Source organism: Triticum dicoccoides, chromosome 5B, assembly GCF_002162155.2.
Source record: "Triticum dicoccoides isolate Atlit2015 ecotype Zavitan chromosome 5B, WEW_v2.0, whole genome shotgun sequence".
Lineage (NCBI taxonomy): Eukaryota > Viridiplantae > Streptophyta > Magnoliopsida > Poales > Poaceae > Triticum > Triticum dicoccoides.
In genome coordinates this window covers 74,038,272-74,053,917 of record NC_041389.1, presented here as the reverse complement: position 1 = coordinate 74,053,917, position 15,646 = coordinate 74,038,272, and the positions used below count along the sequence as shown (strand labels likewise).

The following is a 15,646-nucleotide window of genomic DNA, read 5'->3' as shown; positions in this document are numbered from 1 at the left end:
CCCCATTTGCGAGTAGAGAATGAAAGAAACTGCAAAGAAAGTATAAGCCGTTCTGATGATTAACTGAATTTAAATTATCACAATAACTCAATTTAATGGAATAATCAGAATTAGGAGCATTAACAAATTACTACTTCGTGTTAGCGAACTGAGCGTATTAATTGGTCCCTTTACTTTGCAAGTTGCAACATTTACCGACCGGTGATCTGTCCTTCCACTACTGTGTTGCTTCGCATCGACACCGACGACGTCGTGTCAGTTCCGCTGGTGCCGCTGCCGCCAGCGCCGGCGACACCAGTAGACAACGTGGAGCTTGAACCATCAACCAGCAGCGGCACGTACACGAAGGTCGCCACCGGCATCCTCTCCGGGAGGGTCGGCAGAGGCTGCTCACGCCGTAGCACGCCGACGGCCTGCCTGATGGACGGCCTGAGGCTCCGGTCAGGGTGCGCGCACCAGAGCCCGACCACCATCACACGCTCCATCTCCTCGCCGTCAAACTCCCCCTCCAGCCGTGCGTCAGCGGCATCAAGAACCCTTCCCACGCCGTATGATGCCCAGACCCGCTGTGCCAGGTGGACCATCTGCTCCTCTTCTGCCACTGCTAGAGGCCGCCTGCCGCAGGCAATCTCAAGGAGCACGACACCGAAGCTGTACACGTCCGACTCGGCGCTGGTCCGGCCGGTGGTCATGCACTCCGGGTCCATGTATCCCATCGTGCCGGCGAGCACCGTGGTGTGCGAGCCTCGGCCATGGTCAACGAGCCTGGCAAGCCCGAAGTCGCCGAGCTTGGCAGCAAAGGAGGCGTCCAGCATGATGTTGCTTGGCTTGATGTCTCTGTGCAGGACGCACTGCTCCCACTCTTGGTGAAGATACAGGAGGGCAGAGCCCAGTCCAAGGACGATCTCGTGCCTGGCCGGCCATGGCAGCACGGCTGCGTTCTTGCCGCCGTAGAGGTGCGTGTCAAGGCTGCCGTTGGGCATCAGCTCGTAGACAAGGAGCAGCTCGCCACCGCCATGGCACCAGCCAATGAGCTGCACCAGGTTTCGGTGCCGGAGCCTGCTTATAATCGTCACCTCAGAGGCGTACTCTTTCTTCCCTTGCTTGGAGCCTTTGGAGACTCTCTTGATGGCCACCTCGAGGTTCGACTCCTTGAGATATCCTCTGTACACAGAGCCGAAACCTCCTTCCCCGAGCTTCTTCTCGTCGGAGAAGTTGTCGGTGGCGATGGCCAGCTCACCGTAGCGAAATCGCTTGGGCCCAGTCCCTTTCTTGAAGTCGTCTTCCATGGCTGGGTCGTCGCCGTCAGAGAATTCGCCATCTTCCAGCTCTTGCCCCTTTGCCTGCTTATTGGCAGTGATTGGGTGCTTTTGCCGTCGTCGGACAAGGAGACAGACCAAGACACCAACCAGAATGATCAAGAACGACACGGTACCAATGGAGCTGCCGATCAGGAGCCTTGTTCTTGAAGAAGACGATGCTTCTGTCACAGAATTCCAAGAACAATAGGGATTAATATCTCAATGGATATATATGTGAAAGAAGGCTACCCCAAACCTGCAAAGACTGACCTCCGGGCTTTGGAGACGACGGCGGCGGCGGTTCTGATACAGGTGGAAGGGTTATGTCAAAGGGGCCGATCTGGTAGTGCACATAGCAGCTGTATGCCTTGACGGCGCCACCGGTCTCGTTCTGGAACAGCTCCGGCAGTTTGCCGACCAAGGAGGAGAGGCACCGGCTGCACTCGCTCGCGTTGAGGTTCCTCGTGCACTGCGCCAGCCCGAACACCCGCCACGAAGCATCGTACGGCGTGCTCCCACTCGCTGCCCGCGCCGGCGACGCAGCGGCCTGTCCCGTGAGGTCGGCCATCAGCGGAAGCCACGCCCTGGCCATGGCCACCGGATCGACCGGGATGGGAGCGGTGTACCTCACGTAGAAAGCGATGTCGAGGTCGGCCGTTGATGCAAAGGGCGACACCGGTGAGTACCGGAGTATGCACGCATCGTATGCCGCGCGCACATCCCGGCTGCCAGGGCACAAGGCCATGATCCCCGCCGGCGCTCCGGTGAGGCATTCCCGGCACTCCGCCGCGTCGTGGTCGGCATAGCACATGATGAGGGTGAAGACCTGGTCGGGAGATCCCGAGTCCCCCGCAGTGCCGATGTAGAACCCATCGTTCCTGCTGGCGGCCGCGGGGAGGGCGGCGAGGAGCTCGTCGAGGTTCTTCTTGAACTGGCTGCCATCAGTGTAGTTGCCAGTGGTCGAGCAGGAAGGATACGCTGGATCCAGGAACTTGTCCTGCTTGCCAATTGCGGCGGCGGCGCCGACACCGAGAGATGCAACAACGGCGAGGACGAGGATGACAAAGCTGGAAGCCATGGACGACGGTCAGCCGGCCGGCATGGGAGGCGCTCGTGCTTGGGATCCTAACAAAGGCAACTTCTCTGTCTTGCTCTCATTCCTAACTGTGATAAGATTATACTACTTGTGAACCTACCTGACCAAGATTAAGCTTATGCACGCCATACTTTATATTTTGTTGGAGATGATGGAGTAGAATCTGTCCGAGGCAGATACATAATTTGGAGCTTGGGTAATGCCAAATGTCATATGAGGGGTGTGTTCCTTAGCCGGCTTATTTTCGGCTTACATCATGTATAGTATTTGCCCCAGTCGGTGTCAAAAATATTAGTATCTGCCCCAGTCACTATCCCTTTAGTGATGCCAAACTAGGCAGAAGACTCTGGGGTCTGGGGGACTAGCAATTTCAGTTCAAAGGTCTGTACCTTGTTTATCAGTTCTCCACTTCTCATGCCGCTTGATAAAACCATATATTCGGAAAAGTGTATATATATGTTTCTCCTATATACGTCTCCAGAACCACATGTATCTATTGCTAAATTGATTAAAACCATGTGTCATGCGAAGAAAATAAGAAGGGAACGGTTTGTTAGGAATATATTGGAATATTGTATGAAAAACATATTTCTGCATATAAATGAAACAAATGCATGGCAAAAATATAATCATGGGTCATAGTACACGAAACAAATTTGCAGAATATTATACCTCAATCTGTAAAGTTCCTAGCGGAGGTGTCCTATAAAAGAGACATCCTTCTTTCAATTAAGAGTTCTCCATCTTCATTAAGGACGACCCCAAAAATAGATATAACACGAGATATTGATAACCCAACTAAAAACCTAAATATCAAACCAGAAAGATTATGAGTAAAACATGTAAAACTGTATTGAAGCGTCTCAATACCCATACACAGGCACCCGCATGTTATATATTGATATTGTGGTTTGTGATACAAGAAAGGTTGTTGGGAAACAACCGTATGAGAGATTACAGGGGGTTTAAAATAGAGATAACTAGAGATTACAATCTATCTCTAGACACAACCGAAACAGGTACAGAACTACCTGTACCTATACGCCACCTGTACCCATACATTTAACACCCTCCCATAATCATAACTTGGTCAAGTTAAGATTACGCTTGAATTCTTCAAATGGTCTGGTTGGTAGTGCTTTTGTAAAACCATCTGCGACTTGATCTTTTGAATGCACAAACCTTATCTCCAATTCCTTGCTTGCAACTCTTTCCCTTACAAAGTGATAGTCAATCTCAATGTGTTTAGTCCGTGCGTGAAAAACAGGATTAACTGAAAGATACATTGCACCTAGGTTGTCACACCAAAGACATGGAGTTGGAGAACAATATATCCCAAGCTCCTTGAGCATGGACTTAACCCATATAACTTCTGCCGTTGCATTTGCCAATGCTTTATACTCTGCTTCAGTACTTGACCTGAACACCGTAGCTTGCTTCCTTGCACACCATGAAATTAAATTTGGTCCAAGGAATATGGCAAACCCTCCTGTAGACCTTCTGTCATCCACACACCCTGCCCAATCAGAGTCAGAGAAAGCACTAACTAATGTGGATGATGATTTATTGAAAGTCGAGCCAAGCCCCAAGGTGCCCTTTACATATCTCAGTATGCGCTTAGCTGCTGTCCAGTGTGATGTTGTAGGTGCATGAAGAAATTGGCAAACTTTGTTTACAGCAAAACAAATATCAGGCCGAGTCAAGGTTAAATACTGAAGTGCACCAACTAAACTTCTGTACCTGGTGCCATCCTCTTGATCCAAGAGTTCTCCTTCTGCAAGAGACAATTTTTCTGTGCTAGGTAGTGGAGTAGGTGATGATTTACATCCCTGCAAGCCAGCTCTTGTTAGAAGATCCATTGCATATTTTTCCTGAGACAGATGAAGGCCACCTTCCTTATTTTTCTGAACTTCTATGCCTAGAAAGAAATGCAAGTCTCCCAAGTCTTTAAGAGCAAACTCCGAGTTCAAATCCTTCAACAAGGCTGTCACTGCTTCATTTGATGAACTTGTAACAATTATATCATCAACATAAATAAGCACAAAAACAAATGTATGTGACTTATTATAAATAAACAGAGATGTGTCAGATCTTGAAGGAGCAAAGCCAAGTGCTTGGAGCTTTGAACTCAAACGGGAGTACCATGCTCTAGGGGCCTGTTTGAGCCCATAAAGAGACTTATCCAGTCTGCATATGAAAAGGTTTGTTCTTATCCTCAAAACCAGGAGGCTGCTTCATGTAAACTTCCTCTTCCAGAACACCATGCAGAAACGCGTTCTGCACATCTAGCTGTCTGAGGCACCATCCTCTGGATACGGCAATGGACAAAACAAGGCGTATAGTGGCAGCTTTAACAACAGGACTGAATGTATCTTCATAGTCAATGCCATATCTATGCTTGAATCCCTTTGCAACCAGTCTGGCCTTATATCTGTCTATAGTACCATCTGACTTTTTCTTTATTCTGAACATCCATTTACAATCAATCAAATTTTTACCTTGCTGTGAAGGAACTAGATGCCAGGTTTTATTTTTCTGAAGTGCTTGAAATTCTTCTTCCATAGCTTTTCTCCATCTTGCATCCTTGCATGCTTCCTGGAACGAACTAGGTTCTCCTGTGGAACAGGTTAAGCCAAACTTTACTTTGTAATTAACAGGTTGGATCACCCCAGCTTTTAACCTTGTACGTGACGGAGTTATAACTTGCTGCACCACTGCATCAGGAATTGGCGCAGAAGATCCTGAAGACTGATTCGCTACAGGAGTTCCTGGCGATCCCGAAGCAGATTCGCTGGTGGTGGCAGCGGCGGGATCTTCTGCGGCTGAGTCAGGACATGTTGTGGAGGTGCGTGGCGCAGAAGATCCGGGCGCTCCGGTTGCTGGGCCTGACCCGTGCGCCTCCGTGCCCGCGCGGGATGGGTGGCTGGCGCGCCTGGCGTAGACGCGCGGGGTCGCACCGAACCGGTCGGGGACAGGCGGGTCCCCGCCCTGACGCGTGTCGGACGCAGATGGGTCGCCGCCATCCGTCCAGGCCTGCTGTCGCGGCAGCGATCCCGGAGCGAATGCTGTCGGGTCTGCAGCTCCTGATCCCGAGGAAGATCCGGGTGCAGAATTGGCACGTAGCGGCCACATGAAATTGAGGCTGTTTGGACTATTTTCTTCACCATTTGTCCTCAATTTTTTTCTGCTGCATCCTGAGTCGACCCTGCATCATCACAATCCTCATTTTCATGGTTAGAAGCATTAGTCATACGATCAGTACAATTGTCATCCCCATGCTGAAAATCGGTCAAATGAGAGGGTAGGAGAAGAATCTCTTTTCGTAGCAAGGCACCAGCATTAGGGTGTAAATGAGCAAAAGGGAAGATTGTTTCATCAAAGATCACATCGCGTGAGATGTATACCCGACCAGTGGAAATGTCTAAGCATTTAACACCCTTATGCTTTGCACTATAGCCGAGAAAAGCACATTGTTTGGAGCGGAACATAAGTTTGCGGTTGTTGTACGGACGCAGGTTAGGCCAGCAGGCACAACCGAACACACGAAGAGAGTGATAATCTGGTCGAGTATTAAGGAGCCTATGCATGGGTGTATCATTGTTGATGACACGGCTTGGAAGCATGTTAATGAGGTGGACTGCCGTAAGAAACGCCTCATCCCAAAACTTGAGGGGCATGGAAGCGCCAGCAAGTAGGGCTAGGCCTACTTCAACAATATGGCGATGTTTACGCTCGGCCGAGCCATTCTGTTGATGTGCATGGGGAGAAGATACGTGATGAGAAATACCCAAGGTTTGAAAAAATGAATCAAGTTTCTCATACTCACCGCCCCAATCAGATTGGACGGCGAGAATTTTTGTATCGAATTGACGTTCAACAAGTGCTTGAAAATTTTGAAAAACTTGGAAAATGTCAGAACGTTTTTTGAGAAGATAAATCCAAGTATACTTACTAAAATCATCTATGAAACTAACATAGTAAGTATGACGTCCAACAGACATAGGGGCAGGACCCCAAACATCAGAAAAGACAAGTTGTAATGGTCTAGTAGAAACACTAGTAGAAATTGGATATGGTAACTGATGAGATTTTGTTTTCTGACAAGAATCACATATAGTTTCAAGACTACGCTCACCAACACATGGGAGCTGATTATTTCTAAGCACTTGCTGAACGATAACAAAAGATGGATGTCCTAATCTTGCATGCCACCGCTCCGAAGAGAGTTTGATGACACCAAAAACTTGTTTATTGAAGCTTGTAAATTTGGGAATCAATAGATAGACCCCATGCACGCATCTACCTCTGTAGAGAATGTTCCTCGTGACCTGATCTCGAATCAAAAAGAAATATGGGTGAAATTCTAGAAACACTTTGTTGTCAAGGGCAATACGATGAACAGAAAGAAGGTTTTTTTTTCTGTTTTGGGAACATGCTAGATATTTCTAAGATGGATATTGCGACTAGGGGTTTTGACAATTGCATGACCAATATGATTAATCTCCATACCTTCACCATTCGCATTGTGAACTTGATCTTGGCCATGATACTTCTCGCTCATCGTCACCTTCTCGAGCTCGTTGGTGATGTGGTTGGTAGCCCCAGAGTCGACGTACCAGTTTGTGTCAACTCTGTATGACATGTCCGCTGCTGCTGCAACTTTCTTTTTGGGGTTGCTCTCGGCATATCGCCAATCACAATCCTTGGCGATGTGGTTATTTTTCTTGCAAATTTGACACTTATTTTCATATTCCTCATACCCTTGGAAGGGACGCCCCCTGTTGTTGTTGTAGTAGGGGCGTCTGTTGTTGCCGCCGCCGTTCTGGTAGTGACCACCGCCACCGCCGTCGCCGGCGTTCTGGTAGTGGCCGCCGCCACCACCTCCGCCGCTGTTGTAGTTGTTGTAGCCGCCCGCGTTGGAGTTGTTATAGTGACCGTTGCCGCCGTTGCCGCCGTTCTGGTAGGGGCCGCCGCCGCCACCACGAGATCCACCACCACCACTCCTGTTGGAGTTGCGGTAGCGGCTGGAGTTGTTGTTGTTGCCACGACCTCGGGATGCAACATTAGCTGAGGACTTGAAAGCCCCTGCCCCTGTCCCGTGGAACATCTCAACGCGCTGGTCGAAGTTGGAGACCATGCCGAAGAGATCATCCACCGAGAGGGGAGCAGTGCGTATGTCCAGCGCCGAGATCAGAGGTTGGTAGTCCATGTCGAGCCCTGCAATGATGTGAGAAAGAAGATCTTCTTCTGTTATGGGGTTCCCGGTGGCAGCTAGCTCATCAGAGAGTGCTCTCATCTGCCCAGAGTATGCGGATGCGCTCAGGGAGCCGTTCTGTGCATTGGTGAGGGAATGGCGGCAATTGTTCACACGAGAACGGGATTGGGTAGCGAACATATTTGCTAGGGCTGACCATATGGCATGCGAGGTTTCTAGGGAGGCAACTTGAATCAGGACCTCCTTCGAGAGATTACGAAGGAGGAAGGCTACGATCTGCTGATCTTGAATCAGCCATGGTTTGTATTCAGGGTTAGGAGCGATTTGATCCTTTCCTTCTGAGGTCTTGGTGATGATGGTTTTGTTTGGCTCGGGTGTGGTTTGATCTATATACCCATATAGCCCAGCACCCATGATCTGGGAGCGAGCTTGGGCTCTCCATAGGATGTAGTTGGTTCTTGTGAGGGGCTCGGATGTGGTGTTGGTAAGGGCAATGGATGGAGTTTGGCTGGAGGTGGACATGGTTGGAGCTAGGGTTTTCAGCGAGGAGGAAGAAGGATGATCGAGGCTAGATGTGGCGGAACAGGGAGGCTCTGATTACCATGTAAAACTGTATCGAAGCGTCTCAATACCCATACACAGGCACCCGCATGTTATATATTGATATTGTGGTTTGTGATACAAGAAAGGTTTTTGGGAAACAACCGTATGAGAGATTACAGGGGGTTTAAGATAGAGATAACTAGAGATTACAATCTATCTCTAGACACAACCGAAACAGGTACATAACTACCTGTACCTATACGCCACCTGTACCCATACATTTAACAAAACAATCGAAGTAGAAACAAAAATGCTTACATCATAAAACTTAATTGTGGAACAGAATAAAACGATCTTGAGCAAACTAAACCAAAAGCAGGGCAAGAACAATACAAAATGCAAGGCAGAATAACCCATCTGTTAGTAGAAGGAAGATAAGGAGGCATAGTTTTGTTTAATCAAAGATAAGATGAACTTCAGGGGCCTGAACAAAAAATGCAGGTCAATGAAAGCACTACTTACATCTGTATCATTGTGATGCCTGAACTTGATAAGCAATCCTTCTGTGCTGATCCTAGGTGTCTCACACGTGCTCTAGTGGCTGGCTATGCAGTTAGAACATGCAATTGCTGACTCAATGTAGTTATACATTTCAGTTATTTTATTAAATACATATAAAAAGATAATTCTTAGACCTTTAATTGCAATTGACAGCGAGCAATTTATCTATGTGTCCCAATGTGAATGTACAACGGAAAGTCGGAAGAAAGTTTGTTGATGCGACTGCGTGCCGCCTGGCAACGAGCTCTGTAGAAAATCAGAGTGGACGCGTGGATGCTTGCTATGGGCTACAGCAAGTATTCACAGATTCTTTGCGCCTGTGGATGTGGGATAGTGGGTCTTGATTCAGCGGAGTCAGCTCCATGTTGTTTCAGTCCCAATCAACCTCGTTCGGTTGACTAGTGTCCCTCCAACTTCCTAGTCGATCTTTCTTCAGGGTCATTTTGGTGGTCTGCCGTTTCTCCATCTGCCTTGCTATGCAGCTGCTCTTCTTCTTTGGTTGTTGTTAGTAGTTATTTTCAGGGCACTGTTTTGTTTGAGTTGTTTTGAGGATGGAGGTCGTTTGTGCTCAGACTTTGTATGGGGTTTCTTCCCCTTTTCTTTCTATCTATTTATTCAGAGTCAGTCCTCCTGCTTGGTTCAAAAAAAATATATTACTAAATTTATCAGGAGCTCAATGCATTTACCACGTGTGGCTTCAGATTCCCCCCTTTAATATTGAAAAGGTTGCTGGAAGTCTTGTTCCTCTGTTCAATTTGGTAGGATTAATCTGTGATAGCATTCCTACACAATCTGGTACACAAACCAAAACATATACAAGTAGCTGAGAGGTGACACAGTCGATCGGGTCCGTTCATTTTCAATCCGACAACTGCTGATAGGAAGACCTTCCCACTACAGTGATTTGGGGGATTTAAGGCAAGCATGGCGCCCTGATTCACCCAAAACCGACCCTATGGGTCTCACATCACGTGTATAGGTAGGGTTCCCCTTTTTTTGGAGGGATGTCACTACAGCATTTAGGGCCTCGTCGATTTGCAGGACACCAAAAAATGCAGGAATAGGAAAACGAAGGATTGCATTTGCCATACCCACGTGAAGCCTATAAGATTGAATTTGCACCAAAAGGTTTGTTTGATTGCGTCACAAGAAAAGAAATAATTATTTTCAAGAGGCTTGATTCAACTGAATTTTTCCTATGACTTTATGAAATGTAGTACAATGGAATCCTTAGGAAAAAAAACTCAACACAATCCTGAAATTCCCAAGGATTAATCCTCCAGAATTTGAACAAAAATCCCTTGCAGCAACGAGTTCTTAGCTAGCACCACTACCTCATCCAAAATTACCAAAGTAAGCAATGGAATCCTTCAGGAAAAAAAAATCCTATGTGATACTGTCCTAAAATTTCTAATCCTCCAAAATTCATATGAAAATCCATTAAATCAAAGAGGCCCATCACTGGCATCACTAAATCAATCCAAAACTGAACAAAGTAATCTTTAACTGCAAGAATCAGAAGTACATCACATATGCATGATTAAGCACAACATCTAAGACTCGATTAGCTGGGTGATCTAACAGGCCCAGGTTATTCAACACTGACATCACGTAGAAGTCATGGCTATGGAGCACAACAGAATGATGCAAAAATTACTTACATATATGGGGAAGGCTTGTGTGCTCCATGCCACATCTTAAGCACTAAATTAATGCATGCATGTCCACTGCTTCTGTTCTGTGAATTTCTCATGGAGGATATCCAATCCACAAAAAGAACCAAACAGGATTAGAGGTTACAATCTCTTCTTGCTTCTTGAACATCCCAAAGGGCAATCAACCGTGTGAAATATAAATTGCTTAGGTGATCAACTTCTAAATCCCTGATCATCCAGTAAATCTTCATGATTTGATTTTGCCAACTCGATGTTCAAGGAAGTGGAGATATAAATTGCTTAGGTGATCAACTTCTAAATCCCTGATCATCCAGTAAATCTTCATGATTTGATTTTGCCAACTCGATGTTCAAGGAAGTGGAGATATAAATTGCTTAGGTGATCAACTTCTAAATCCCTGATCATCCAGTAAATCTTCATGATTTGATTTTGCCAACTCGATGTTCAAGGAAGTGGAGAGGCTAACCTAGAGACACCTCCATATACTCTTTTTCTAATGTTGGCTACTATCCTATCTGCGGCCTGGACATCAGTTTCTTCATCATCTTTTAGCTTGTGCAACTCCTTCGGATCTTTACACTCCTTCAGAACATTGGAAACAGCCTGAGCTTTCTCCAATATTAATTTTCTCTTTTCTTTAGCATTGTCGCCTTCCTTTTCTCTGTAGCTGCCAGGCAACTTTGTAGAATGTGGTACTGAGCGCATTAGATCGGTCAACTTCTCTTCCAGTTGAACCAAACCCAGCCGCTTGAGCTCTTTCATAAGCATCCTGTAAGTGATATACTGGGGCACGTGCCCTCGACGAAACATATCCTCAAATTCAGCACACGCTTCTTCAAACCGATGGTTTCGGCAAAGCAAATGTATCAGCATGGTGCTTGTTGCCAGATCAGACTCAAAGCCATTAGCCTTCATCTCCTTTATCATCTGTACCACTAATTCAAGCCGATTAGCCTCGCACAACATCTTGACCAGGAGGTTGTAAGTGGTCTGGTCCGGCGCATAACCATTGTTGACCATCTTGTTATAAAGATTCATCCCCAGCTCAACATTGCCGTTCTTGGCGAAGAACACAAAGAAGTAATTGTACGTTTTTGCCGTTGGCAAGATGCCCCTCCCCATCATGGCCTTGAGCACACCGCTTGCCCCGGCAAGGTCTCCATATTTGCAGTAAGCCAACACGAGCGAGTTGAATGTCGAGATATTAGGCGCCACCCCGTAGAGAGGAAATTTCTCGAGCAGGTTGTATGCGTCCCTAAATCGGCCGGCGTGAGCCAGGGCGTGCACGATGGGGTTGCAGGTAACCAGATTCGCCTCGATCCCTTCCTTCCTCATCTCGTCGAGGAGAGACACGGCCTGGTCCGGCTGCTGCATCCGACAAACCGCCTTGATAAGAGTCCCGTATGAGACCACCGTCGGGCGCACGCCGGCCACACGCATCTCAGCCCAGAGCTTCCCGACCTTGTCCAGCCGGCGGGCGCTGGACCAGCCGTCGAGGAGCATGTTGTAGGTCCGTTCGTCGGGCGCCAGCTCCCCCTCACGCCGGCACCGCTCGACGAGTTTCGCGGCCGGGCGCGGGTGGCCCTCCTTGCAGAGCGCCCCGACAGCCATGTTTAGGAGGGAGGTCGCGGCGGGGGAGCCGTCGCCATCGACCGTGTAGCGGTCGGGGTTGCGGCGGAGGAAGTGGAACGCGCGGAGGGCCGCGGAGGCGCGGCCAAGGCGGGCGTAGCGGCGGACGAGCGGGGCGAAGGCGGCGAGGGGAGGGGGCGGTGATGAAGGGAACTGGAGGAGGAGGAGGCGCCAGGAGGCGGCGAAGAGGCCGCGGGAGGCGAGGAGGGAGACGGCGGCGGCGGAGCCGGCCCAGCGGGCGAGCGCGGGGAACGCGGACTCCGGGAGGGTGCTGAGCGACTGGCGGAGGTGCGGGAACAGCGCGGGGTCCGGGCTGATGCCGGACGCGCGGAGGCGGTCGTCGGGGTCCGCGTCGCTGAGGATAGAGACTACTGCGGCGGCGGCGGCGGCGGCGGCGGCGGAATTGTTGGGAGGGGCGGGAGCGGAGAGCGGGGCGGCGGCGGGCCTAGCCTGCATTTCGTTTTCGGATGTCTGACGAGGAAGGGACAGAGGTTTCGCTTTGCCCTGCCCCGGCACGACTGCGTTCTACAGGAGCCGTCCGATTACAGCATGTACGGTTAGGATGGTGCTCTGGATTCAAAACGTTCAGAGTTGTCATGTGTTCCTGTTGCGCAAATTCCTTCAACTCTCACACAAGCCCAACCTCTACACTAATTCCTACTCTAAACTCTATCGACCTTGTGATCTGAATTGCCATGAAACATCGGTTTTGGACGAAGCAGAACATTGCACTAGGACCGAGATCATCAAGTGCATTAAGGTTCATTGGAGCAACCACACCATGAAAAATGCCACCTCGAAACACGAAGATGAATTGAAGAAGGGCTTCCCCTTCTCTTTAAACTCAACGTAGGAATGTTTGGGCGAGATTATTTTTAAAGAGGTAGATTTATAGTACTATGTATTTTTGTGCCTGACTATCACTATGTAACCGAGATAAAATTTGGGAGTGCTGAAAAGCATAGTTTTTATCTGCCTCTTATGGATATTATTTGGATCTTGTTGCCCTAACAAAGTAACGTTAATCTGTTGGGACTTAAAATCCAATAAAAGTCACCAGTGTAACCACGAAGACAAAATGCACCACAAAATAAATATTTTTGAAGTATTTAAGTAATTTTTTAAATCCATTTCCAAATCAAGCCTTGTAGCAATTTAATTGCTAAAATTATATTTTGACTTAAAAAAATCCCAAAAAAATGTTGTGTTTTGGTATTTGAAACACCCTAGAGTGGATAAACTTGCTTGGTCATATTAAAACTTCTGAAAGTAAATTTCGATTATAGTGTTGGCACGAATTCATATTTGCTTGATAGGTCAAGCAAGTATTCTTTGAGAATTTCCAATGTGAGTCTCATGGATGCCTCTCTTCCTTATTTCCTACTGTACTTGATAATATGACTTGGGCCAAAACATCTTCTTGTTATTTCCTACTGTACTTGATAATATGGCTTAGGTCAAAACATCTTCTTGTGCACAACTTTGAAGTCCAAATCTATTGAACTTGATTTTTGAACTTTGGAGCTCACCTCCCTCATTTCTCTCTGCCCTAATCATTGGCTCTCTCTAAGACTAACTAGTGACCCCTAGGCCACACCCTAGACACTGGTTGGCCCCAGCTCTCTCTCTCTCTCTCTCTCTCTCTCTCTCTCTCTCTCTCTCTCTCTCTCTCTCTCTCTCTCGGCGCGCTAATGCCATGACCGACATCCAATGGCACATGAATCGAGGGAGATTAGCGTGCCACCCTAGCCAACCCACTAGCGAGCCCGACATAGGGCACCACCCCCAATCATACTACTCATGGTAGGGAGTAACTTACACGAGTGTCATGCATATAACATTAATTTATGTTACTACCATCATAGTGGGTAGTAACATATGTATGGTATCATGCAAGCCTAATAATCTTGGTTACCTCCAAAATGACACATACTTAGCTTATTTTCTTCGAAATGACATAATAACCTTACTTAGCTCCAAAATGACCTATTTACCTAGGTTAGCTCTAAAATTACCTACACTTAGCATTTTTTTCCTCCAAAATGACTTACTATGCTTAGTTAGCTAAAAATGGCATAATTACCTAGGTTACTGTCGGGGGATGAACCCTGGGCAGGCAACGGAACCCGGATCATTTTCAAAAACAATGGGGTCGGCGTCGCCCCTCAAGCCGGCACGCGCTTGGCCGGGTCACTCGACCCGGCCAGGCCCGCGCGAAGCCCGAGGGATTGCCCCAAGATTCGATGGACTCCTCGATTCCTGCCACCGCCGGGATGCCGCGATCCGGTTTCCGAGAAAACTGGCACACAGTGGGTGTTGCCGGACCCGACGCTCGCAGAATTCGCCTTGCTTAAGGGGGAAACTGCGAAGGCCCTCCCATCTGAAGACGGTGGACCTTCACAGCTTCGGGGACTACTGTCGGGGGGATGAACCCCGGGCAGGCAACGGAACCTGGATCCTTTTCAAAAACAATGGGGCCGACGTCGCCCCTCAAGCCAGCACGGGCTTGGCCGGGTCGCTCAATCCGGCCAGGCCCCGCGAACCGGCCGAACTCTCCGACCCAGCCAGGCACCTCGACTCGGCCTCGACAACCAGTACAAGACAGCCGAACCCGGTGCAACCAAGGTTTTCCCAACAAGCCAGCTCCACCCGTCGCATACTCCACAACCCAGCCACGGGTCAGCTCCCATCCCATCCAGGCCGTATGATGGGACGAGTCTTCCACCACTGATGACCAAGGCAACAGTGCCCCGCCCATGCCTCTGGTCAGCCGGAGCGTGGCAACAGTGCCCCTCACCTACCCGCGGACCAGGGCTGGCGTGGCTACAGTGCCCCCGTCATCACTGCTGACGACAGCAAGCGGCGACCTGACGAAGCGCCACTGTACACGACTCGACTCGGCCACGCCCTAATGATCGACAAGACGACGCACAGTCCCTCTAGGCACGCGGGGCCCGCACCTAGGGGAACCCGGTGAACCACAGGACCCCAGCGGGTCCCAGCCCGGGTCCTCAAACGCTGACGATCCGGCCCCACCAACTTGTAACATTACCATTGTACCCCTGGGGGGTTGGCCTATAAAACCCCCAGGAGCCCTCGCGTATACGGGGAAGCAAGCAAGTAAGCAAGCAGAAGGATAGAGACATTAGCCACCCATTAGTAGAGTCCACCCAAGGAGAAGGAGCAGCCTAAGCCTTGGCCAGCCTTCCTTCCTCCTCCATACAGCTCCAGGAGCAACCTTGTACTGTCGCATATCAACCACACTCGGCAGGACTAGGGGTGTTATCTCTCCGGAGAGCCCCGAACCTGGGTATGTCTTGCATCCCGCGCTCGCTCATGCCAACCCCGCGTCTAAAGCCCACCAGTGCCCTCGAGCCTCCTCCTCTCTTTAGCCATCCCATGGCATCTGCCGTGCGTCCACTATGATAGTTGGCGCCCACCGTGGGGCGGCTCGAGGAGCTGGCCGGGAGCATGCTTCAGACGGGGCTCTTCTCCGACTCCGACGAGCCCGTCATGCTGGCGGACAACGTCGTCGACGCACTCGTCGCCTCCTTCGCCGCGCTGCGCATCTCTGATGCACCCGCGGCCGACGAGTACCCCAGCGAGGTTCTCAGCTACTCCGACT

The 15,646-nt window shown here is 49.2% G+C and overlaps 2 protein-coding genes across 2 annotated transcripts; both read right to left on the bottom strand.

Moving 5' to 3' along the window:
* Nucleotides 1-148: 148 nt before the first annotated feature.
* LOC119305201 (L-type lectin-domain containing receptor kinase IX.1-like) lies at nucleotides 149-2,379 on the bottom strand. Its single transcript, XM_037581788.1, has 2 exons — nucleotides 1,572-2,379; nucleotides 149-1,483 (listed from the first exon to the last, which is right to left on the bottom strand). The coding sequence occupies exons 1-2, from the start codon at nucleotides 2,377-2,379 to the stop codon at nucleotides 192-194; spliced, it is 2,100 nt and encodes a 699-aa protein (XP_037437685.1). The 3' UTR covers nucleotides 149-191.
* Nucleotides 2,380-10,203: 7,824 nt separating this feature from the next.
* Nucleotides 10,204-12,477, bottom strand: LOC119307435 (pentatricopeptide repeat-containing protein At5g11310, mitochondrial-like). Its single transcript, XM_037583511.1, has 2 exons — nucleotides 10,835-12,477; nucleotides 10,204-10,739 (listed from the first exon to the last, which is right to left on the bottom strand). Exon 1 carries the CDS (start codon nucleotides 12,475-12,477, stop codon nucleotides 10,837-10,839), a length of 1,641 nt encoding a protein of 546 aa, XP_037439408.1. The 3' UTR covers nucleotides 10,204-10,739; nucleotides 10,835-10,836.
* Between the last annotated feature and the right edge of the window lie 3,169 nt (nucleotides 12,478-15,646).

Bases quoted from the DNA above. Each gene is read 5' to 3' on its own strand.
- LOC119305201 (XM_037581788.1), bottom strand. From the start codon at position 2,379: ATGGCTTCCAGCTTTGTCATCCTCGTCCTCGCCGTTGTTGCATCTCTC. The intron at 1,484-1,571 runs GTCAGTCTTTGC...ATTCTGTGACAG, and splicing joins GTCGTCTCCAAAGCCCGGAG to AAGCATCGTCTTCTTCAAGA.
- LOC119307435 (XM_037583511.1), bottom strand. From the start codon at position 12,477: ATGCAGGCTAGGCCCGCCGCCGCCCCGCTCTCCGCTCCCGCCCCTCCC.